We start from the raw sequence: 26442 nt of genomic DNA, 5'->3' as shown, positions 1-26442 counted from the left end.
TTAAGAGGAGACTGTGTGAATCAGGCCTTCATGGTAGAATATCTGCTAGGAAACCACTGCTAAAGAAAGGCAACAAGCAGAAGAGACTTGTTTGGGCTAAAGAACACAAGGGATGGACATTAGACCAGTGGAAATCTGTGCTTTGGTCTGATGAGTCCAAACTTGAGATCTTTGGTTCCAACCCCCGTGTCTTTGTACGACGCCGAAAAGGTGAACGGATGGACTCTACATGCCTGGTCCCCACCGTGAAGCATGGAGGAGGAGGTGTGATGTTGGTGTGAGGGTGCTTTGCTGGTGACACTGTTGGGGATTTATTCAAAATTAAAGGCATACTGAACCAGCATGGCTACCACAGCATCTTGCAGCGGCATGCTATTCCATCCGGTTTGCGTTTAGTTGGACCATCATTTATTTTTCAACAGGACAATGACCCCAAACACACCTCCAGGCTGTGTAAGAAGGAGAGTGATGGGGTGCTGCGCCAGGTGACTACCTCTTGAAGCTCATCAAGAGAATGCCAAGAGTGTGCCAAGCAGTAATCAAAGCAAAAGGTGGCTACTTTAAAGAACCTAGAATATGAAATATATTTTCAGTTGTTTCACACTTTTTTGTTATGTATAATTCCACATGTGTTAATTCATAGTTTTGATGCCTTCAGTGTGAATCTACAATTTTCATAGTCATAAAAATAAAGAAAACTCTTTGAATGAGAAGGTGTGTCCAAACTTTTGGTGTGTGGGTGGGTGTGTGTGTGTGTGTGTGTGTGTGTGTGTGTGTGGTATATATATATATATATATATAATTTTTTTTTTTGGCAGGGAAGCCTTTATATTAGGAAACGCACAATACAGATATGGCTGGGAAACATTACTAACACAGTATAATTTCACCTATGCTCTGTGTTTAACTTTGAAGGCAGTGCAATAAAAAAAAAAACATTGTGTACAGAAACCCACAGAAAAAACATGAAAACACAGTAGATTAAAGTAATAAGTGGAAGGTTAGCAACCTTAAAGTATGAAAAGATGGTCCTAATATCCTCTTCAAAGCCCATATCAATCATACGATCAGCCTCGTCCAGAGCCAGATACCGGCAGATATCCAGGCTCACCATCTTTTTCTGTAGGAGGTCCATAAGCCGACCTGGAGTTGCCACCATCATGTGAACTCCCCTAGAACAGAAAATAAATGTAATATGTGTTTAGCAGTTTTTCTCCCAGGTGTAACTTGCTTTTTTTGTGACTATACATTATGCCTAAAAACACCAAAAGAAAGATTCTCTAGATTCTAGAAGCAGGAAGACGACTTGTTTACAAAATTCAAAAAGCTACAGTTGATGGACTAAATTAATTTAAAAAGGGTGTACTAAACGTTTTTTCTTTTGTTTAATAACTAGCCAATGCTGCGATGAGTCTTGGGGGAAAAAAAATCTCTTAGTTATTGGTTGTTCGATAACGATTCTTTCCTTTATTTTTCTCTTGGCTATTCACCATTTAAACATAACACCTTTTAAAAGCATACAGCAAAATTCTTTATTTATATATATTTATCTCACACACATACGCACATACATAGAGATACATATCTACATATCTAATACACACAGACAGATAGATAATCTAACTCACACACACTCTTCGGCCACTTTATTAGGGACACCTGTTCAATTACTTGGTAACACAAATTGCTAATCAGCCAATCATGGTTGTTGGTGCTAGACGAGCTGGTCTGAGTATTTCAAAAACTCCTGATCTTACCGGGATTTTCACACACCACCATCTCTAGGGTTTACAGAGAAAGGCCCGAAAAAAAAAAGAAATTATCCAGTGAGCAGGAGTTGTGTGGATAAAAATACCTTGCTGATGTCAGAGGAGAATGAGCATACTGGTTAGTGATGATAGAAAGGCAACAGTAACTCAAATAGCCACTCATTACAACCAAGGCATACAGAAAACAATCTCTGAATGCATAACACATCGAACCTTAAAGCATATGGGCTACAGCAGCAGAAGACCACACTGTGTGCCACTCCTGTCAGCTAAGAACATGAAACTGAGGCAACAATTCGCACAGGCTCACCAAAATTGGACAATAGAAGATTGGAAAAACATTCCCTAGTCTCGATATCAGCTGCGACATTCAGATGGTAGGGCCAGATTTTGGTATAAACAACATGAAAGCATGGATCCATCCTGCCTTGCATCTACGGTTCAGGCTGGTTGTGGTGTAAAAGTGTGGGGAATATTTTCTTGGCACACTTCGGGCCCCTTGGTACCAACTGAGCATCGTTAAAACGCCACTTCCTACATGAACATTGTTGCTGACCATGTCCACCTCTTCATGACTACAGTGTGCTCATCTATTAATGGCTACTTCCAGCAGGATAATGCACCATGTCACAAAGCTCAAATCATCTCACCACTGGTTTCCTAAACAGGACAATGAGATCACTGTACTCCAATGGCCGCCACAGTCACTAGATCTCATCCAATAGAGCACCCTTGGGAAGTGGTGGGAGGGGAGATTCGCACTTTGGATGTGCAGCAACTGTGTGATGCTATCATGTCGATATGGACCAAAATCTGAGGAATATTCCAACACCTTGTGGAATTCATGCCATGAAGAATTAAGGAAGTTCCGAAGGCAAAAAGGAGTAAAACGCAGTACTAGCAAGGTGTACCTAATAAAGTGGCCAGTGAGTGTATATGCACACACTATATTACCAAAAGTATTCGGACACCTGCCTTTACACACACACAACATTTTGTGTCATCCAAGTCTTAGTCCGTAGGGTTCAATATTGAGTTGTTTTGGCTTTTTAAGAACATCTATGACACAAGGCTGTATGCCCTACATTTGGCAAACTACAGGGCAGTTTTAATAAAGACAAAGATATTTGGACAAGATATACTAGTAAAAAACCACCACCCATTTCTTAATGCATTGGTCTGTAAAAAGCTGACTGGTTGTTAGGAGCAATAGGTACATAAATTACTCTTTGCACTAATATTAAAGTTTTAGTATCATGTTGTTCATTTTACATCCAGCTATATGAAGTACTACACGTGGCAAGCCAATGCTGTCAAAGAGTTATTAAAGTATTAAAGGTTATTAAAAAGGTTGACAACACTAACAAGTCCTTACAGATACCTCACAAACAGCTAATGCAGGGATTGCATTACAAAAGACAAGAAAAATATGTGCATCAAGTGTCAGCCAAGCAGCTTTGAGGCTTCACAATATTATATATAAATATAATATACTGTACAATATATATTTCAACTAAGCTGCACTGCTGAAATGTCTGCTTTTTCATATGGCAAGCCTAAGCACATGTACCGCTTTACAGAAGAATGAAGACCAGTAACACAGTATACGATAGATAAATAGATATACGAAGAATACACTAGAGGGAGGATGAAAGGGTATGTAAGAGTCAGGGCCCTCCTAGCAAATTGTTCTTAGTCATTTTAAAAGGAGTGAATAGTGTTTGGTATATTTTTATGTTCAAGACGTAAAAATAAAATAAAAAGTTTGAAGTGTATTTTTATTTCTTTTCAGTTAGGTATTAACAGGCCAACGGAGGGATGCCACCTTCCAGGAGAAGACCCATCTACAATTTTATTTTGCATAGCAGTCAACAAGCGCATGTGCAGTGCTTGGCTTTTTTTTTTTTTTTTAAAGCCTGGTATACTCTTGCAAGTACCCCTGTAATAAATATTTGTAAAATAAAAATTAAACACAGATAATAAATAAATATTTCAAAACATCAGTCTATATATATTTAAACATAAAAAAAAAAAAAAAAAATGGCCTAGACCATTAGTTACTCTAAGAGCCCTTTCACACTGGGGCGGTGGGTGTGTTGGTGATAAAGCGTTGCTATTTTTAGGTGCGCTTTACTGGTGCACTTTTAAGCCCCGCTAATTGGCCGAAAAAGGGTTAAAACTACCACAAAAAGTGCCGCTACAGCAGCGCTTTGCCGGCGGTTCGGCAGAGCTTCACATGGATTTCAATGGGCAGGGGCGCCTTAGGAGCGGTGTATTCACCGCTCCTACAGCACCTCAAAGATGCGGCTAGCAGGACTTTTTTTTACTGTCCTGCCAGCGCACCGCTCCAGTGTGAAGCCCTCGGGCTTTCACACTGGAGTGAATGGAGCCACTCTTTCAGGGCGCTGTTTTTAGCACTATAGCGCCTGCAAAGCACCTCAGTGTGAAAGGGGTCTAAGGAGAACATAACTTAGCTGAAGAAATCAGCAGTTCAACTGAAAAGTAAAGCTCAGTCAGTGGCTACTGTGCTAATAAAAGCGGTAGGCGTAAACCTCCAAGCAGAGATCCCAGACAGGAGAGAAAATGTGCAGTAGGAGCAATACCTGCCCTTACAAAGTAGTATAGGGTTGGCCATGTTCTCTACAGACAGGTAGATCATTATATGCTGCGTCTTTGTGTAAGAAATCAAGACTTACTGCTTAATGGTTTCCATTTGTTCTTTGACAGACATGCCACCTATACAGAGCGCTGTACGCAAAGTTGGGAAGTTGTCTTCTTGCAACAGTTTGCAAAAATACTCAATGATGCTGTGTGTCTGACGTGCCAACTCTCTCTGTGCGAGACAAATACAAGATACAAATAATCAGTAAATCATAAGAAAAGAACATGGATTTTGGTATGGTTACTAGAGAAACAGGAGGATTTTGAAAAAACGATGGTGTGTAGGCAACGTCGTTTTTGAAAATGAAGTTTTGAAAATGAAGTTTCAAAAACGTTTTTATTTCATGATTTAAAACGTCGTTTTTTTTCCATCACAAAAAACGACCGTCTGTACGCGGCATAACAGTAAAGAAATCTTTTTTCAATCTACAGTTAAACCTCCTTTCTTCTAACCTCAAAGCATGGTCACATGTCCCCTTCAGTGGCCTTGCCGTAAACAGTTTATTATAGTTACTGAAATCACCTTTGATATATTTAACAAAGTAATCATATCCCCTCAAGTGCCTCTTCTCCAGAGTGAATAACTCTAATCTATGTAAACGATCCTCATAGCCAAGGTCCTTCATCCCCTATATTCATTTTTTGCCCTTCGCTGAACTTCGAAGGTAAATGTTTTTCCTGAGGATTGGTGACCAAAACTGAAGTGCTATTTCAAGAAGAGGCCACCCAGTGTTTTGTAAAAGGGTGGAATTATTGATTTAGCTCTTCAATGTATGCCCTTTTTAATGCACCACAAGCACCCCTAGATCCTTTGCAATCACTGATTCTCTCAGGAGGAGCCTCTCCTAATGTGTAATTTGCATGTGAATTTTTGGCACCCAAGTACATAACTTTACATTTCTCAATACTGAATCCCAGCTGCCATGTAGCTGTCTAGGTTATCATGTAATGATGTGGTCATGTGCCGAAATGCTTTCCCTGCATAATTTGGTACCACCAGCAAACACTGAAATTAAGCTTTTGATTACAACCTCTATATAATTAATTATTAAACCAACTGAACAGCATTGACCTCAAAACAGAACCCTAGGGTACACCATTTACAATTTTAGACCATTTGAGGAAGGAGTCGTTTATCACCACTCTACACACCCATCGACCAAAAAAAAAAAACTTCCACCTCCAGAGCTGGGGTGGTGAGCATGCAGGTAAATACCTCCTCTCCCTGGGGGAGCGGACAAAAACAGCATACTCAAAGCAACTAGGATAGGTCAGTGTGAAACAGCAGCTCACTTATGCCCTTACTAGCTTTTGGCTTCCGCCAGACAGAGCACCGTCCCCTTGTCTCCCATGCAGGGAGCACTAAAACTGAGGGTCTGCCGGGAGTCACACTTTTAAGGTTTTGGGAATTCCAGGTTTCCTGGGAATAAGGGGAGCAGTTGTGCACTTGTTTAAATTATTTTTTAAAAACATCTTCACTTACCTTTGTTGCAAATATTTGGTCCCATTTAGTGGATCGCAAATATATTTTTTGAAATTAAGTGCTGTCGGCATACCAACTTGCCTCTCTTTTCTGTAACATATGGCAGGGCTCGACAAATCCCAGGCGCCAGATTACCACGGTGACTAGAAATTGTGTCCTGACGTCTGTGCTTTTGTCAGATTTTTTCCACTACTCTAAGGCCCCATACACTCGACCGGATCTATCCGCTGAAACTGGTCCGACGGACCAGTTTCAGCGGACAGATCCGGTCGTGTGTAGGCCCGACCGGACAATTGTCCGGCGGATCGGACAGTTTCCAGCGGACAAAAATTTCTTAGCATGCTAAGAAATCTGTCCGCTGGAAACCTGTCCGTCGGACGTGTTCGGTCATCTGTACAGACTCACCAGACACGTCCGACCGACCGACATTCTTCGCATGCGTCGTACCGATTCGACGCATGCGTGGAAGCTTTGAACTTCCAGGGCCGCCCCCGCGTATTGTTTATGCGCGGATTTCTGTCTGATGGTGTGTACAACCATCAGACAGAAATCTCCGGGTGGACATGTCCGCTGAAAACGGTCCGGCGGACTGTTTTCAGCGGACTGTCCATCCGTGTGTACGAGGCCTTAGGTGATGCAATTCCTCTGCTATCTAGTTAAGCCCTGCACTCCCCCATAGTTCCACCCCCTATATATCTTGTTCCCCCATAGACCCTTGCTCTCCTTTTGGCATATGCTTTTCTGATCCCTCCCCGCAAGATCCTAGCTTAAAAGCTCCTCCAGCCTTCTAAACAACTTTCCCTTAACGGAGCATTACCGTCCCCATTTAGATGCAGGCAGTACAGTATCTACACTGTGGTTCCTCCTGCTGGCCCTGTAGTAAAACCCTATTTTTTCTTCCGTCTGCAGAGCGGATCGGATGAACACGGTCATACGGTCCATGTTCATCCGATCTCCCCATAGGGGAGAGCGGAGAAAAGACAGGGAGGTCCCTGCACAGTGTGCGGGGACGGCCCTGTCATCCGTCGGCTCAGCGGGGATCAACGGAGCAATCCCCGCTGAGCTTACGGAGGCGGATCATTACTGATCCGCCCCGTGTGAAAGGGGCCTAACACTATTTAAAGGATAAGTTCACCCATTGGAAGTTGTTACATGTTCCACCCGTTTTGAGGGTGAAACATGCAACATGTTCCCACTTCTGCAGCATCTCTCCGAAAACGCTGCATCTAGCGACAAGTGGGGATCATCTCTCCCCGCACACTGTCACCATTTAAAAACATTGTGAATGAGAAACTGCAATTTTTGACTGCCGGCTTGTAGTTCTGAATGAACTATCAGGGCACTGTTGAGAGTTCTAGGTAGTTCATTGCCTCTTCATGTCAGTGTGTAACTGCCTACTCATATGAAGTATGAGCAGACAGATACATTAAAAAAGTCTGCAGGAGTCCTGCATGGCACCTGCGATCTGCTGATTGTGGGTGCAATGCTTTTCAGGCTCCTGCCTGCAAAAAGATATGCATCCTTATTTTTTAAAAGGTGAACTTATACTCTAAAACCAGCAATAATCTTAAGGATCCCAAATCAATGGTATGCCCAGCATGGGATATTTTTAGGAGCAGCATTGGTTACTTATTGCAACTGATTAAAGCAATGTTTGCTTTAACTATATATGGGAGAGGAAGCTCATCCCCTGGATTCCCAAAACTAAATAAAATCTATCCGTGTAGACAGGGTTGTTGTGGTTTGGCACTATATTGGATTTATGCTGTGCTGTAGTCGCAGCCCAATGGTTGTGCTTTAACCATTTCTAGTAGACAAATAATTCTTCATTTGAGGATGGGCAATGATCAGAGATCTAACTAACTATATACTATAAACAATTTTCTAACTATATCCATCTGTGGCTGATATTTAGTTTTTTTTTATTTATTTTTTACGTTGTATAAAATACAAAGAAGTACAATATCTGAAGACTGAATTACCGATGGGCAAATGATGAGTCCATAAGGGCCTTCTCTCTTTGTGAAAGGTAGTCTCTTTTCTTGCTCTAGACCAAACATAATGACAGGCAGGGTGAACACCAGCGTTTTTCCAGAGCCAGTAAATGCAATGCCGATCATATCCCTTCCTGATAAGCTGCAATAAAATATGCAATAAAAGTTAATAAAAGTCCATATAAAAGTTTACTATACTCATTTTAATCTTTATCCTGCCAGAACTGTTTTTTTTTCGGGGGGAGTTTCCACAAGTTTAGAAAATAATTTTAGGCCTGAAAAATAGTTAAAACCCTCATACATTATTTTCTGAAAGCAGACACCCTAGAGATGATTAAGTTGGTTGCTCCAAATTTTTTATGTGACACTATATTAGCGCACTGGTTTATGAAATGCAAACTTACAGTAAAAATACACTAAAAAGTTAATTTCAGTGTACAAACGCAATATATTACCCAATTTTTGGGCAAAATATAAAAGATGAGGTAGCAGCTAGTAAATAGATACCCAGCATATCAAGGCATTTTTTTACCCGTTTTACATAGGTGACGCTTTAAAAGGCACTAGAGGTCATCATTTTAGAGTAATAATAGGCCTAGAATTTGTGCTCACACACTGGTTGCCCTTGGCGATATGCAACACGTGTATCATAATCAATGTTATTGTGCATAGGCACCCCAAATGCAAGCATTTAGATTCATGCATGCATTTATGTAGGGGCTCAAAATGTTTCCACTAAACTTTATTTTTCCTCAAATAGAGGACAATAAGTGATGATTTATTTTCCTTTGGTATTTCTTTCTGTTAAATGAGACATTAGGGGCTGGGGAAAGTGGCAGTACCCAAAAGTGAGGTCTACCCGCTTGCACCCACCATGCTGATCCCAGGTCCATCAATGAGCATATGGAGCCTGAGAAACATGGCAAGGGCATGCAGGAGAGGACCACCACTTACACGGGTGTGTGGAAGCAATCAGGTAGCTGCACAGCTGCCTTGTCAGATTTAGACACACTCCTGGCCTCCTCCTAACACAGTGCTTCTCAACCTGGGGGTCAAATGCCGATTTACCAGGGGTCACGAATCCTGGGCTGTTTCTGAAGCCTGCATCGCTCTCCCAGCCTTTCCACGGCCTGTGGCTGCCCAGCTTGGCTGTTCCTGGAGCCCTCGGCCGCAAGCTTAGCCTCTTTGCAGCCGCCATTCAGTTCACGGCATGGCGGGGGCAGAGACTAGAGGTCAGCTGACTTGTGAGGAATGTGAAGTGGGAGAGGCTGTAGGAGACCCTATATCCTGATTTCGGCATAGGCGTCACTGCTGCAAGACACCACAGAGCTGGAGACACAGTGAGTAACACTACCTGTGATTAGAGTTGCCATTAAAAGTCCCCACTACAGTTCTCAGATCAGCAGATGACCTTGATCAAGAGCACCTAAGTTGGCTGATCAGCACTCCCCCTAGGACTGCCACTCACATCCCAACCCCCCTGAGCCAGCACTGCCACTCATCCTATACCAAGTAAGAGAATGAATACAAATAGAGAATACATGAAAGAGAGAGAAAAAGAGGGGGAGGAACAGAAAAGGGGAGAGAAAGAACAAGAAAGATGGCTAGAGGGATGGGGAAAAAAAATATTAGGATAGAGATAAAAAACGGCGAAAGAAAGGTGAACAAAGAAAAAGTGCTACGTCCCAAAATGTACCATAAGTGCTTTCTAGGCAAATCCCCATGAGAAAAAGAAGAAAAACATAGCCTGAAAAAAGTTACCACCATTTCTTAGGACTAGTGGTCTGCAGTATATTGTATTTTTTCTTCCAGGGTTTAGACACTTTAGCCCTGGTTCACACTGGTGCAGCCTGGAAATCACACTACTTCAGTGTGATTCTAAAGCTGCAGATTAGTGCGATTTGCACCTCCAATTTTATTGCGGCTTGCAACTTCGTTTAACAGAAGTCCATGCAGGTCTCAATGAAATCAGAGAATAGTGCAGGAACCTTTTTCAAAGTCTCTGAGACATGAGTCCCAGCAATTTGAACGGTACCATTCCTGGCAATCGGCTCCGACTTGTAAATGCGATTTGGAATTGGGCTTTTCCTGGAGCCTGCGACTGCCCTTTCAGTTCACCGCATGGCTGGGGGGCGGAGACTAGAGGTCAGCTGACTGGTGAGGATCATGAAGTGGGAGGGGTGGGAAAGAGACCCTACTGTATATCCTGATTTCGGCATAGGTGTCACTGCTGCGAGACACCAAGAAGACAAGCACATGGTGAAGCCAGAGACACAGCGAGTAACACTGCCTGTGATTATAGTTGAAATTACATTTCTTAGATCAGCAGATGACCTTGATCAAGAGCACCCAAGTTTGCTGATCAGAACTCCCCTCAGCACTGCCACCGATTCCACCTCCCCTTAAAATCTAAAGTCCCCAACACACAAGCATATACTACTAGGGACAATTTAGACAGTGTCTAGTGGAGCAAGCTGGTTCATCCATGTTGCTCCACTAGAGGTTTCTTTTTAGCGCTGGTGTTACTTGCATCCTCAAAGCATCCTGCAAAACTGTCTGCAATGAAGAAGCAACGAAAATAATTTTACTGTTAGGGGTCCCAACAACTTGGCAAATTTTATCAAGGGGTCACGGCATTAGAAAGGTTGAGAACCACTGTCCTAACATCTTCTGTGAGCTCTCAAACCTCTCCTTTATTTCCCCCATCACTTCCATTTGCTTGGAAAGAGCAGTGCACACTAGTTGCAGTCATGTGCACTACTGTATGCACCGTGCAAATCCCATAAGTCTCTAGTCTGCCTCAGGAGGAAGCTGGCAAATGTTCCTACAGGGGGAACGAACGTAGTCACCCTCCAATGGTAAAAGTCTGATCACAGTTAAAAATAAAAATAAAGGGGGGGGGACTCGTTTTGAGTGAGACTGGCCCACAGTGTTCCCCTCTTACCAAAAATGTAGGTTTAACCTTTGTCCTCAGATTTTACCAAACCACTGACATGAAAAAAATAAAAATCTACTCACATGGTAGGAATGCCCTGGATCTGGATTGGAGTAGGATGCAGAATTCCTTTTTTCTTTAGCCCCCGTAAAATTGCTGAAGACAAAATCAAGTGCGTAAAAAAAATGTCCATCACAACAATATTAAATAGGAAAATATAGCTACTCATACTTACCCGCAGGCAACTTCATTTCCTTAAAACTCTTGATAGGTTGTGGAATGCCCTCGCCTTCCACCAAAATGTGGTATTTTCGCCGGACACGGTCATGGCGTGCTTGAGACATTGCAAGGATATTACGTGGAGCTCGCCAGCTGTCAGGAAAAAAATAAAAAATATTTGAACTGAAAGAACTACTACAATATCTACATAAAATCACTTGCTAAAATAAAAATAGCATATTGGTGCATCAAGGTGTCCATGAATTTTTATTTTGTAGAAAATTTGAGAAAAAAAAAAAAAAAAACAGTACTACAGATATATTTAATGTTTAAGATAAAGAAAGCTCTGCTGCTGCTAAGCAAACCACACATTATATATATAGATTTTTTTATTTAGTATTAATTAATAAGGGTCCATAAAAATAAATGGCAGCACACAATCCTTGTTGTCACAGGCTTTTACCTGCACAGGGACACAATAAAACTTTATAAAAAAAATATATTATATATATATATATATATATATATATATATATATATATATATATATATATATATATATATATATATATATATATATATATATATATCACAAAAATACATAAGAGCCGGTTTATAGTTTTACCCAAGATTCACAAGTTTAACTCAAATGTCACTCATTTTTTTCTGATTCTTATGTAAAAAATGTGTGAAAAAATTGTGGTCGTAAAGGCTGAAGGTTTTTTTTCCTTCATCATGACAGTAAAAAAAACCTTCTGTGTGCTGGTCCCACGTCCCCCCAAATACTCACCTGAGCTCTCTCTCGATCCAGCGATGTGCACGAGATGTGCCTCAGCTGTCCCAGGACTCCCTCTCCCAATTGGCCGAGACAGCAGCTGGAGTCATTGTCTCCCACAGCTGCCAACAGGGCTGCTATTAGAAATCACTGGGCCCTGAACAGCCTGATGGACCCGCCCCCCTGGCACAAACATATCAAAACTATGTTTTTACTAGAAATACATGAAATTATTATTAGTAGGGTTGTCCCGATACCACTTTTTTAGGACCGAGTACGAGTACCGATACTTTTTTTCAAGTGGTCGCCGATACCGAATACCGATACTTTTTTTTAAATGTGTCCCCAAATGCAGCGATGTCCCCCCACATATGCAGCCATTGTCTCCCCCCATGCAGCCATTGTCTCCCCCCATGCAGCCATTGTCACCCCCCATGCAGCCATTGTCACCCCCCATGCAGCAATGTATTCCCCCATCCAGCAATGTATTCCCCCATGCAGCCATTGTCACCCCCCATGCAGCCATTGTCACCCCCCATGCAGCCATTGTCACCCCCCATGCAGCCATTGTCACCCCCCATGCAGCCATTGTCACCCCCCATGCAGCCATTGTCACCCCCCATGCAGCAATGTATTCCCCCATGCAGCCATTGTCTCCCCCCATGCAGCAATGTATTCCCCCATCCAGCAATGTATTCCCCCATGCAGCCATTGTCACCCCCCATGCAGCCATTGTCTCCCCCCATGCAGCCATTGTCTCCCCCCATGCAGCCATTGTCACCCCCCATGCAGCCATTGTCTCCCCCCATGCAGCAATGTATTCCCCCATCCAGCAATGTATTCCCCCATGCAGCCATTGTCACCCCCCATGCAGCCATTGTCACCCCCCATCCAGCCATTGTCACCCCCCATCCAGCCATTGTCTCCCCCCATGCAGCCATTGTCACCCCCCCATCCAGCGTCTCCCCCCATGCAGCCATTGTCACCCCCCCATCCAGCCATTGTCACCCCCCATCCAGCCATTGTCACCCCCCATCCAGCCATTGTCACCCCCCATCCAGCCATTGTCACCCCCCATCCAGCCATTGTCACCCCCCATGCATCCAGCGTCTCCCCCCCATGCATCCAGCGTCTCCCCCCCATGCATCCAGCGTCTCCCCCCCATGCATCCAGCGTCTCCCCCCCATGCATCCAGCGTCTCCCCCCCATGCATCCAGCGTCTCCCCCCCATGCATCCAGCGTCTCCCCCCCATGCATCCAGCGTCTCCCCCCCATGCATCCAGCGTCTCCCCCCCATGCATCCATGTCCCACTTACCTGCATCCCCGCTGCCGCCGACTGTGTCATACGCCGGGAACATTACAACTTTGAATCGCTGTAATGATTGGCGCTGCGTATAGACACTCCCCCTCGCTCGGGATTGGACAGTTCACCCGAGCGAGGGGGAGTGTCTATGCGCGGCGCCAATCATTACAGCTATTCAAAGCTGTAATGTTCCCGGCGTATGACACAGTCGGCGGCAGCGGGGATGCGGCGAATGGCGGCGGGATGCGGCGTCACGGCGGCGGGGAAAGTATTCTATTTGGGTATCGGGGGTATTTGCGGGAGTACGAGTACTCCCGCAAATACTCGGAATCGGTCCGGATACCGATACTAGTATCGGTATCGGGACAACCCTAATTATTAGTGAACACAAACATTCTGTCATACATAAAAAACAAATTCCGCCTGAAAGACAAAATTCTCCCCAAACAGTAATGCACACATTCTACCAACTCCCAGTTCCAATTCCCTCTTCTAGCACAAAATCTTTGACCCCCCCAGCTCAAATCCCCAAATACCCCCTTCTAGAACAAATCCTCCCTTAACCCCTTTTAAAAAAAAAAAAAAAAAAAAAAATCACCCATCCTCCTCCTTTTCAAACTTTGTATCCTAGCACAAATCTCCTCCCCCAAATCCCCCCCAATCCCTCCTATTAGCCCCCCCCCCCATCCAGCATAAATCCGTGTTCAATCCCCCTCCTAGGCCAACCCCCTCCAAATCCCCTTCCTCCCTAAAACCCCCCCCCCCCCCCAGCACAAATCCCCCATCTCCTGGCTCTAACACCCCCCCTCCAAAGCCCTCCTCTCCTAGCGCATATCCCCCCTCCCCAACCTACATTACAAAGCCAGGAGGAGGTGCGCTGTGTTGTGCTCTTGCCTCCTGTCAGAAGAGAGAGTGTTCATCTATACAGCACAGGATCGCCCTTACTGTACACACACACACACACACAGCACCCCCTATCTCCTCCAAGGGCTGCTCACCTCCCGTCAGAGGGAAATGTGGATTGGGGGTGCTGTGTGTACAGTGCGATCTACAGTAGGCAAGAACACAACACAGCACACCTTCTCTCTCTGCCACTTCTACTCCTACTGCTCAAGCCTACAGGCTGCAGTCTCATTGTCCCTGCTGTGAGTGCGGGTGGGGGTAGGAGCTCAGTGGCTGACGGACAGGCATGGCACATCAATTAAGGAAGGACCAGCTTGGAGGGCAGAACTGAAATCTGTCTTGGCACAACCCACCCCAGCACCCTGTGTATCTCTCACCCAGCAGCTGAAAGCCAGCGAGAGGGGCAAAAAGAAACCAGCTTTAAGTTGCTGGAGGGAGACACACATGGCATTGTTCTGTCATTCTTCATTCTCTGCTCCACCGATCCTCCTGCTCCCTGGCCCCTCTGTGTGCCGGGCCCACCAACAGGAGGGCCCCACCTATCAGCAGCCCATGTGCCTTATGAATGAATTGACCAGAGCTTGGAAGTGAGCATGCGCCGGTGCACCCATAGCAAGGTGCTTTCTATTGGGGGCACTGGTCAGGGAGTGCCGGCGGGTGACCTGAGAAGAGGATCAGGGCTGCTCTGTGCAAAACAATTGCGCAGAGCAGGAAAGTATGTCTTTTTTTAAAGACAAACCTTCAATACCACTTTAAGGGTGAATCTTGGGCGAAAGCATTGATAAATAGACCCCCAAGGAAAAGCAAAAAGACTACAGCAGGTTCATCACTGTTATCAGTTTTCAGGACTCTCACATCCAGTGACTTCAAGAACAGTAAAACTCAAGACTCACCTAGTTCTTATAGGATCATCATAAGTGATTCCTTTTGCCATTTCCTTTACAGACATCAGAGCTGCAGAGAAAGTAAAATAGTTACAGAACATCAATTCCCACAAACAGTTCCCTAAGAATCAATCAACATTAAAATAGATGTTGCAGGGATTCTGCAAAGACTAAAAAGTTATTGTAATAAATGTAGGACTCTCCATTCAAAACCTATTGTAGAATGAGTTTTTGTTTTAGTGCTCAGCTTCTCTATAGCTAGCTAACTGCTAACAGGTCAAAAAGAAGTTAAATATTATAGAAAGCGCACACAGTAACATGTCACCTGACAAAAAATAGAAAGAAAGTTTGAAATTAAGAAATCCACCTAAACAAAATAAAATCTATGCACAGGAACTATGGGGGTAATCCACAAAGAAGCGGTGCAACGTAACTTTTCGGATTTAAGTTACACCGCCGCAAAATTTCCACGTTAGGTGCCAATCCACAAAGCACTTACCTGGAAATTTGCGGCGCTGTAACTTAAATCCGGCCGGCGCAAGGAGTTCCTATTCAAATGGGACTCGCCCCATTTAAATTAGGCGCGCTCCCGCGCCGGACGTACTGCGCATGCTCCGTCGGGTAACTTACCCGACGTGCATTGCGCTTACTGACGTCGCTTCGTCATTTGCTTAGACGTTAACGTAAATGGCGTCCAGCGCCATTCACGGACGTCTTACGCAAACGACGTAGAATTTAAAATTCGACGTGGGAACATGGCTTAAGACAACTAGGGCTCAGCCCTAGTTTTACGCGGCGGAACTCGACGTAAATTTAGAGCGACGGGCCCGTCGGAGCGTTCGTGGATCGCCGTAACTGGTCATTTGCATATTCTAGGCCGGCCGCAATGGCCTCGCCACCTAGCGGCCGGCCTAGAATTGCATCCTTAAGATCCGACAGTGTAATTCAATTACACATGTCGGATCTTCGTCCTAACTATGGGAAACTGATTCTGTGGATCAGTTCCATAGTTAGGACCAGGGATACGACGGAGTAACAGCAGTTACTCCGTCGTATCTCTTTTGAGGATTTGGCACTATGTTTTCAAAAAACAAAGTGCTTGCATGACCTGCCATTACATAACCACTTGTCTACCCAGGCAATTTTGTTGTGAACACCGCCCCTTGTCATAGCTTGGGCAGTGACAGGTACTCTTTATTGAGACATCAGGGGTCCCTTATACTCCCGATCCCTCTGCTGCCCTCCGAGGCAGCCAATCAAACAGAGATCGGTTTGATCAGCTGTACCCATGTATGTACTGCCCAGGGAAACACAGCACCAAAACCAAAAACGACAATGTCCTCATCACTGTCAACTTAATATGTCAAAGCCAACCCAACCACTTGTGGTGGAACGAGAAAGCCAAGGAACAGTAGGCCCTCTGAGTGCTGCAAGAGTGACCGGGTGGCTGCACAGTGAAACCGATTGTTGACTCTAAAAAATGATACCAGGATCACAGCTGCAGATATGAACCTGGGTTAGCTGCTTCCTTCCGAGGCCCTACACATATATATATAGCCTCTGGGCTGAAAGCAGTGCAAAATGCCACGAAAGGTTCTCTGTCCAATGCCAATGCACAAAATGCTCTTGCATCTTAATAGAGCCTGCTTTGCTCAAAGAAAAGCGATCCAAAAATAGGTCCAAAACAGCCTCTGAACTGTCATCCACGCTGCACATTTGAAGTAAATGGTAAACTGCTGACCGGTGCAAATCAATTACAGGAAAAAAAACAAAAAAAAAAAACACAAAAACTTAATTTGCCCGTTGGAGCCGAGTTACACCTTCCTGCTGTTCCAATTGCTCTAGGAATATTGGCACCCTAATTCACATGCTTTGAAGGTGCTCCAAGCCATTTCCCTACTGGCTATCCATTTTTCAAACAATTAATAATCTGTGATCCCTCCAATTACCCCTTCACCTCAAAATAGTTCTCTAGTATCAACTGAGAGGATAGGGTACCTCCAATGTCCAAGCTGTTACTAGTATGTTTACGATTTCTTACTCGCAAACTGATCGCTCAAAGACTGCCATCCCCTAATCCCCCAACTTTTCTACAATGGACAAATTACCATCCTAGATAGGAAAAAAAAATAACATAAGGATTGTCAAAAAAAATTGGTCCCTCTGGCTGTCCTCCCCAATCTTAGGCCCATTTATCTCTATGCTCTCAAGCCTGTCACATTAACAGTGACAAACATTTACTAATGCTGTCTTGCTTTTTAATATATATTTGAAAAGAAAACATCTTTTCTTATGTTTTTTGGCATATGGTGTGATATGTCCCTAGCTACATAATGCTTGTAACAACCTAAGCTGTAACGATATACCATATTGTCATCTGATGTGTACATCTTATATTTTGTATGAGGAACAAAATTCAATAAATATTACTTTATTTTAAAAAATATATATTGTTTAAGCTGAGCACATTCACAAATAAAAAGTGCCATTTTCTTTAGCACTACCTGACTTCTACTGCACAGATGTCCAAGCTTGTGTATGTCTCTTATATACGCAATCAGCACTACACAGTAGACAGTATCTGGAACTTACTGTATGACAATGCATTAAATATGCCAAAAATGCTCACCTCTTCCTTCTGTAACACTCTCCAAGATCTTCTCTTCTTCTTTCAGCTGCTTCTCTTTGGCAGATTCTTTTCTAGCTGTGAAAGATACGCACTAATTAATACAGCAACCAATTCTTGTTTATTTATCATGCATCAATACTTGTGCAGATAACCACTGAACACACATAGAAAGTTTTCTCACACACCTTCTGCTTTTTCTTTTAGATGCTGATGCTGGTCCAAGAGGCTGACATTAGACCGGGGTCCCAAAGGAATGTCATCTTCATCCCCTCGTTGATCACTTCCACTGTCCCTCGGCTCTACGTCTACAACTCCCTTCTTTCGCATCTGTAGTCGCTTTCGGAGCTGCAATTATGGAAATCGTTAACATCCATCAAAATGTGAAACTAAATTGTGATGACAAATCTGTGTTATGATATTTAACAATCATCATTTTTTTTGGTTTGCAAAGTCTTCAATATGCGCTCGCGCCTGCATACAAGTATATGTTTTATCCAGCTAAATCTCTACACTGAGCTTCAATATAATTAAAATTCTGAATTGACTACTGAAGCCCTGCAGCAAGTTTCCCACTACTGTATCCACCTCTCCAACATGCTTTCAATACACATGCATTCTAGAATTTCAGAATGCTTATCGTAAAACCTGCGGATGCCACCAGGTGAAAAAAATCTTTTAAATGCCACCTGCTCATGGATTTTCAAAGTATAAGAGCAGCTAACAATTTGTTGACATCAAATTTTAAAAGTATATGTGCAAGTGTAGTGCTAACCCACAATACGTGAATAATCTTAAAAGATTATAGAAATATTATAAAAGAAAAAATAAAGTCCTCTTAGTGAGTGCTAAAAAGAAATCAATCCATATGAAGTCCCAAAAAGTGAGAATTTGTAGAAAATGTGAACCACCTCCAAACCATAAAACAAAAAAACATGCAAATAAATATTATGTACAGGAGTATTCACCCAAGTGCCACCAACAGTGAGTAACATAAGCTCCTTACCAGAAGGTATTGACCCTCTAGTACGAATGTTCCAAACCCATCGCAATGAACATGTTGCAAATATACGAGTGGGGTTTTTCTGGACAAAGTGTTTCAAAGCACTATGGGGTATATCATAGAAAAAATCCAGAGGGTACTATTTTTATGGCTTTTGATACATTTATTCCAAGTTGGAGAGGCAGCCAAATTAAGCCTTGTACACACGACCGTTTTGCTCGGCAAAATCCATCAAGAAAAATGCATTTTTGCAGAGAAATACGGTCGTGTGGAAGAGGATATTTTACACATAGCATTATTAGTGAAAGAATGAGAAAGACCCCAAGAGGCTAGTGTATATGGAACATTAGTTTATACATGTAAAATTGGTTACATTTGTAATCTGCACACTGATATATGGATAGAAGTAGCGCTGCACCATTTTGAATTGTCGATTTTTATATGCACAGCGGAGAGCAACACAAGGTGTGAACATCTACGAATAATATTAAAATGGACTATATATAAAAAAAAAAAATAATGTTTATTTTTCCCTTTTAAACGTATCCAAGATAAAATGTGTATGTGCTGTTCCTTATGCATACATATTTCACATACAGTAATTCTCCTCAGACAGCAGAACTACATAATGTTTTATAAATTACCCCGATACTCACCTAAATCAACAATGGAAATATGAATTGAGAAATAAGTTTATGTAGTCATATTTTATGTATGGGAATGTCAGAGGTGAATTAATGCACATTAAATCTGTATGGATAAGGAACAGAAAAAAACAAACAAAAAACAAAAACACAACAAAACAAAAACAAATTTTATCGTGGATACTTTTAAAAGAAAAAAAAAAAAAAAATGTTATGTAATATTTTTTTTTCTTCATTCTAAAGTCCTTTCGTTTGCTTTTTCTTTTTGTTAAAGCGGAGGTCCACCCGAAATATATATTTTTTTTTTTAAAAGCCAGCAGCTACAAATACTGCTGCTGCTGACTTTTAAAAAAAATGGACACTTACCTCTCCAGGAGCCCGCGATGTCGGCAGCCGAGGCTGAGCAATCACTCATCTCTCGGCTGCCCCCGCCACCATCCTCGGTGAGGGAATCAGGAAGTGAAGCGTTGCTGCTTCACTGCCCGGTTTCCTACTGCTCTTGCGCGAGTATCGCGACGCGTCCTCACTGGTCCCCGCTCTCTTGGCAACAGTGCGTTTCCCAGGACACAGCAGGGGGAAAAGTGGAAGTTTAATATTTGGGTGGAACTCCGCTTTAAGGGGCTTATACATATTGAATTGTATATTACAGAAAAAAAATCAGGTTCAGCCTGAGAAAGTTTCCATGGTCTGACTAAATCTTGCAGAAAAGGTACAAGCTATACACTTGTTATATAATACAGAAGGGTTTTGATGTCCCTAGATATTCTGCTGCTATCAAACTTCACAGTGGCAATATCATGACACATCTGATGGTTGGCTTGACTGTAAATGTAAAACTCAATTTGCTTTTTGGATTGCACAAATTATCATTAAATCTCAAGGTAAGAACCCAGAAAACAATATACCATCTGAGATTTCCTTTCCTTGACAGTAACATAGGGTACATAGTCGTCTTCTTCAGAAAGTTCAGGCTCTTCATCCTCTGGACGGGCTCTCTGTGGAAACACAGGCATTTTCTTTTATATTGAAAGAAATAAGTTAATTATTGAGATGTGTTCACATATACAGTACAAGTAAACAAAACAAATGTTAAAACACAACCCAATAGAACTTGATTTACATAAATTTAATCACACACATATGAGTAATTTACAGAATAAATGATACTTGAGGTTATAGAGGTGAGAGGCAGGGATGGACTGGCCATTGGGACTACAGGGAGTTTCCCGGTGGGCCGATGGATCAGTGGGCCGGTTTCAGTGATAGTGAACCTCTGTCTCTCCCTTCTTGCAGCGCTCACCGACTCTCCCTCTCCACAGCGCTCACCTGGGGGGAACAAAGAAGCAGAGGGAGGACCAGAGGAGCAGGGAGGACGACAGAGGAACATGGGGGGAGGGGACAGACAGCTGACTCAACAGCTATGGCCTGGGAGTTTCTCACTTCTGCCTAATCTTGTCCCATAAGGGGGGGGCACCAAACTGATTCTTTGCCCCAGGTGAAATAATGTCCAGCTTCCCCACTGGTACTGCCTATATAAGTACCAACTGTTCTACTCTAATAAAGTGGAACAGCTAGTGGCTAGTGAGGGGGCTTGGTTGTCCCAGTTCAGCCCTGGTGAGAGGTAACATAATTAAAAGGTGCCAAGGTAACAAGGTGTAGGGTGTTTGCCACAAAGTATCAATAAGACTGGGCAAAGATCGGGTGGATAGAGAACAACCCAAGGAGCCCTTGTACAAGCCCTCCACACATTACAATACAGGTATTTACACACAAATGGCTGAGTGTTCTAGCCATTGATCCCATATTTTATTAGATTTAGATGGACAACCTCTGTGGATGCATATTAACTTTTACATTTTAGTACAATATATCCTGGAATCTTTTAATTCGCTTAATTTAGCCCAAAGAAAACCTAGCCCAATTATTAGGTCTCAAGGAACCCCTGGTAAGATTAGTCAATAAGGGGTCATAAGAAAAATGCCCATTACATTGGTAATCAGTAGAAAGAATGCCCCCTTTACAGTGACAGTTTTTATTGCCACCCTTAGAGTAAAAAAAAAAAAAAAAAAAAAAAAAAAACTGTTGTCAAGCTGCTGGCTCTTAGTGGCGATGAACCTGGAACTATGCAGGCACCATCAGATGCCTGCATAGCCAAAGCTCATTGAAACCTTAGTAACCTCTGAAGAAACCCTTGCTGACAATGGCTGTTTTTGTGGGTTAAATTATTCCACTTAATCAAATTTAAGGTACCACCACAAACAAAAGGTTCTTCTACAAAAACTAAATCCAAACGCATGCTGGAAAAGAAAACTGTAAAATAGGCATTAATGCCCTTTTAAATAAAAGGTTTACATTTCCAAATATTTTTTTTTTTTTTCTTAAAAACAAAGTGGCGCCACAAAAAGAAAGTTGCTTGTACCACACAAGACACATTTCAGTTAATCCAAGACTTGGTCATTAAAACTTGCAATTAAATAGGGGGTAAATGTTCCTTTGGCTGATTAAATCAGCAGAGCAGCTTCTACTGGCATAAGGAATCTCATCATTGCATAACTGAAGTGCATGTCACCACTCCATTAGATTCTGGCGCAGACAGAAAAAATAGCACAACCAAATCAAGGTTAAAGTGGAGGTTCACCCTCAAAAAAAATTCTGACATCACACATAGTCGCGCCATCCTACCGACAGAATGCCAGTGTTCTTTTTTTTCTCAGCACATACCTCTTAATCCCGATTTTCACCTCACGGCAATCCCGCGGGAGTGGGCGTTCCCAAGCACTGCCTGTGATTGACAGGCTTCCGAACGGCGCATACTGCACGTCACAGGTTGCCGTAAAAACCCGAACGTCGGTGCGGCTCTATACGGCGCCTGCGCACTGACGTTCGGGTTCTGTCGGGAACCTGAGACGCGCAGTATGTGCCGTTCGGAAGCCTGTCAATCACAGGCAGTGCTTGGGAATGCCCACTCCCGCGGGATTGCCGTGAGGTGAAAATCGGGATTAAGAGGTATGTGCTGAGAAAAAAAAAAAAACACTGGCATTCTGTCGGTAGGATGGCGCGACTCCGTGTGATGTCAGAAATTTTTTTAAAGGGTGAACCTCCACTTTAAGTGATAGGGCTCACTTTAAAGGTTACATAAAATGTTGGGGTTGTGGGACATTAAGCAGAATTCTGTTTAAAGCGGAACTAAACCCTCCTATCCTTCTCAGCCAAGGAAGCTGCCATCTTAGCCTCTGTTTCATCTGCCACTGTCATGATGCTGTACATGTCATCAGTTACGACACCAGCCATGTGATAGTTTGACAAATTCGTTAAAGGCACAAGCAAATGTGACAGTTTGCATTCCTGGCATGTTGAGAATGTAACGGTTTATTGAAACTATTAAAGTGGAACTTTAGTCATAAAATGAAATCCTGCTAGAGCACTTTAGGCTGGCCTCTTTTACAGGTATAGCTATGTAAACCATTAAAAATTTAGTAATACACTGTCTCACCTTGCTCTGCACATGCTCAATTTCTCTTCATTTTTAGGCACTGCTGAGTTTATAGAGGCTGATCTGCTGACAGCCTTAAAGTGGAATTAAACCCTCCAATCCTTTACAGCCAATGAAGCTGCTTCTGTTTGAACTGCAACTGCCATCGTGCTCAGGGCCAGCCCTACCATGGAACCAAATGCAAATTGCCGCCCGCCATCACCGTTCCGCCCGCCCCACTGAGGCAAATTGCAGCCTTGCCAACCGTCCTTGGTGTTCGTGAAAGTCCATTATGGGCACGGGTGCCCGTAAAAAAGATGGCCGCAAGCCGACCATGCAACAGCGCATGCGCCGTTCGGCCAGGCGGCGCATGCGCAGTAACGTAATGGCGCCACCCAGTGCCATTTTTGAATAGACGATCGGGACGGGAGTGTGGTCGCTACAGTGGCTCGTGAAGGGCACTCGCCATAGTAAGACTAGGCCGAGCAGGGAGAAGGGGGGGGTAAAACTGGGGGGGGGATATGAAGTGAGAGGAGGACTGCACTGAAGCAGCCATGGCATGCAGGGGAGGGACAGAGACTGATGTGCTCTGTCCACCATCATAACTTCTACTCATTAACAGTATGCTGTCCTCCTCCTGTGCCCCTTTCACCTCTCCACAGGTCAGAGCTGTTCTGACCTGTGGAGAGGTGAAAGGGGCACAGGAGGAGGACAGCATACTAATGATGTGGAGGAGAAGTTATATGATGGTGGACAGAGGAGGAGGCCACTGTGAGGAGGACACTATCATGTCCGCAGCCCCTGTCCCCCTCCTGTGTCATGTCCGCAGCCCCTGTCCCCCTCCTGTGTCATGTCCGCAGCCCCTGTCCCCCTCCTGTGTCATGTCCGCAGCCCCTGTCCCCCTCCTGTGTCATGTCCGCAGCCCCTGTCCCCCTCCTGTGTCATGTCCGCAGCCCCTGTCCCCCTCCTGTGTCATGTCCGCAGCCCCTGTCCCCCTCCTGTGTCATGTCCGCAGCCCCTGTCCCCCTCCTGTGTCATGTCCGCAGCCCCTGTCCCCCTCCTGTGTCATGTCCGCAGCCCCTGTCCCCCTCCTGTGTCATGTCCGCAGCCCCTGTCCCCCTCCTGTGTCATGTCCGCAGCCCCTGTCCCCCTCCTGTGTCATGTCCGCAGCCCCTGTCCCCCTCCTGTGTCATGTCCGCAGCCCCTGTCCCCCTCCTGTGTCATGTCCGCAGCCTCTGTCCCCCTCCTGTGTCATGTCCGCAGCCCCTGTCCCCCTCCTGTGTCATGTCCGCAGCCTCTGTCCCTCTCCTGTATCATGTTTTATCAAGTTGCTATGGGTAAAGTTCCACTTTAAATCGATGGGTTAATTTAAAAATGATCTCCTAAAAAAACTTAGCCCAGCACTTTGGCATAATTACATCCTGCGCATGCATGTTCTTGAAGTCCTCTTTCATCTGAATTACCAAGCTATTATGGTAAGATCATGAACTGTTATTATAGGGTTGGGGAGCTCATGTCACCCCATTTTGAAGTGCTCATTCTGACATCCCAAGGATCCAGAGAATACAAATTGTACAAACCGCAGTACAACGCTATCTATATGCACTACATCTACGTTACAGTTCCCCTCCATTTTGTAGCAAAATAAAGTAAAACATGTTGAGCTGTTCTTAGGCAGCTTGCTGTAAAATGTACTTTCTAATTTATTAAGTCTTATATAGAAGCGGTTCTTGGGTGAAACTTTACTTTTGCCCCACGTTCTAAATTAAAGTGCAACGAAAGGCAAAACTTTTTTATTTATTTTTTTGGAGCGATGGATTAGAAAGCCTGTCAGGCTTTTATTGCTGTCTGTGCCCCTATTAGAGCCCATTCACATCTAGGCGACAAAACGCCGGACGCTTGTGGCGCTAGAGGGGAGAATTCCCATTGCTGTCTATGGAGATGGTTCACATCTCATAGACGCCGTACGCCTGCCGCCTGAAAAAAAGTCCCGGACCCTTTTTTTCAGGCGGCATTGGCGTTCGGCCATACAAAGCAATGGCAAGGCTTTGTAAAAAAAAAAAAAAAGTTACACACTCGCGGCAAAATCCCAAAGTTCGGGATGTCCCCAGAAAAGTAATAGACAGTAAATCTTCCAATTGGAAAAAAGTTCCTGGGGGGTTGCTGGGCCGAGTCCTGCTGCCCGTGTCAACATTAAGGATGAGCTCCGGCGTGTTCGCATAGAACACGTGCAGAGCCCGCCATGAAGTGTGCACGGCGCCGCGCTAATAACAGCCAGGGAGACATTTCACGATCCCTGCAGCCGAGCATCGGGACAATGTCTCCCTGGCTATGATTAGCACAGCGCCGTGCTCACTTCCTGGCGGGCTCTGCACGTGTTCTATGCGAACACGCCGGAGCTCATCCTTAGTCAACATACGCAGCAGCAGGATACGGGAGCATGCCCGCACGAGTGCCCCGAGGAGAGCGCTTCTCCAACTGGGCACTCGAGAAGAGGAGAGCACCGCTGAGAGACCCCAGAAGAGGAAGATCGGGGGCCACTCTGTGCAAAACCAACAGCACAGAGGAGGTAAGTATGACATGTTTATTTCTAACAAAGGTTTAGTTGTCCTTTAACTTGCAGGGATTTCCTCTAACTTCCTGTTTTGGCTATGGGACAGGAAGTGAAGGGAAATCTCTGCAATAGGACAAAAGGCAAAAATAAACCCTAAAAACCATCATAAATAAAAAATACAGGGGTTATAACCTTTCTTCGCTCTATCCAAAAAAAAAAAAAAATTTTGCTTATAGTTCTACTTTGAGTAATGTAGTACATACTATTCTCAATTTCTAGCCGTTTATAGCTACAAGTGATGTCAATGGAAGTATTTGAACGTCCAAGCAGTGTACAATCCCTATATCTTCCGAGCATTGCTGCCCCCTCTTTAATTGAACTGGGCCCTGACCAGTGGTACTTGTGATCCTACTTCTATTGGTGATATAAGCACACAGTGTTGTGAAGGAGCAGAGAAAAGTAAATCCCATACAGCACTGAGGTCAGACTATTTCGCTACAAGTGGTGATACTGCAGTGTATGTGACCTTAGTACAGTCACATAAGGCCCAGTTACAGTACCAGCACTAGTATGGGTTCTGATAAGCTGGCTACCGTGAGAAGACATGCTATTACCCTTACTATAATCATAAATTCCCCCATTAAAACTTCCCTCTCTCCTCTTGAACCCCCACTTACTTTCCTCTCGTTGTGGTTGCTATTCTCCATGATATAAACAAACGTATCCCTGTGTGCCAAACACCGATACCTCCACTAGCAGTCGCCTACTTCCGGCGCTTACTAATCGTCATCCAATCCTCCAACCAATCACTACAGCAGTACGCAAAGTCGGCTGCGTGTGCACGTCCTGGACTTACGAACGTGTACGGTGCCCGAGGAGGAACAATCTGCGGTAAATTGCGCGTCACTGCAGTTGCTTATTTTTTGTGAGAAGATGTTGGTGTTGCTTGTGTCTCCTGCGACATTCAAACATTCCACTCAAGTTGCAATATTCCTTTCCTCATCATTCAACAACGTTCAAAGTACAAAAACGAAAAAGTATATATATATATATATATATATATATATATATATATATATATATATATATATATATATATATATATATATATATATATATATAAATAAAACGGCATTCTTTACAATATAAAAACTGCATGAAGCACTGAGCAGACTATACATAACTAACAAAAAATGTTCAAATGCGATCTTTTATG

The 26442-nt window shown here is 43.8% G+C and overlaps 1 protein-coding gene across 2 annotated transcripts in view; it reads right to left on the bottom strand.

The window, feature by feature from the left end:
- Positions 1-26072, bottom strand: part of DDX41 (DEAD-box helicase 41) — a 35765-nt gene extending 9693 nt beyond the window's left edge. Inside the window, exons 1-10 of one of the 2 annotated variants that reach the window (XM_040344433.1) lie at positions 25904-26072; positions 20106-20216; positions 17742-17901; positions 17557-17631; positions 14937-14997; positions 11078-11214; positions 10926-10998; positions 7896-8049; positions 4466-4602; positions 1010-1172 (exon numbers count right to left, since the gene is read on the bottom strand). In XM_040344433.1, the coding sequence (XP_040200367.1) occupies positions 1010-1172; positions 4466-4602; positions 7896-8049; positions 10926-10998; positions 11078-11214; positions 14937-14997; positions 17557-17631; positions 17742-17901; positions 20106-20216; positions 25904-25933 (1101 nt within the window). In that variant the 5' untranslated portion in view covers positions 25934-26072. The remainder of the gene's footprint in view (positions 1-1009; positions 1173-4465; positions 4603-7895; positions 8050-10925; positions 10999-11077; positions 11215-14936; positions 14998-17556; positions 17632-17741; positions 17902-20105; positions 20217-25903) is intronic. The other variant, XM_040344435.1, reaches the window with a different exon arrangement.
- Between the last annotated feature and the right edge of the window lie 370 nt (positions 26073-26442).

This window comes from Rana temporaria, chromosome 3 (assembly GCF_905171775.1).
Source record: "Rana temporaria chromosome 3, aRanTem1.1, whole genome shotgun sequence".
Lineage (NCBI taxonomy): Eukaryota > Metazoa > Chordata > Amphibia > Anura > Ranidae > Rana > Rana temporaria.
Note: the sequence above shows the minus strand (reverse complement) of the source record. Positions and strands in the feature narration are given on the sequence as shown.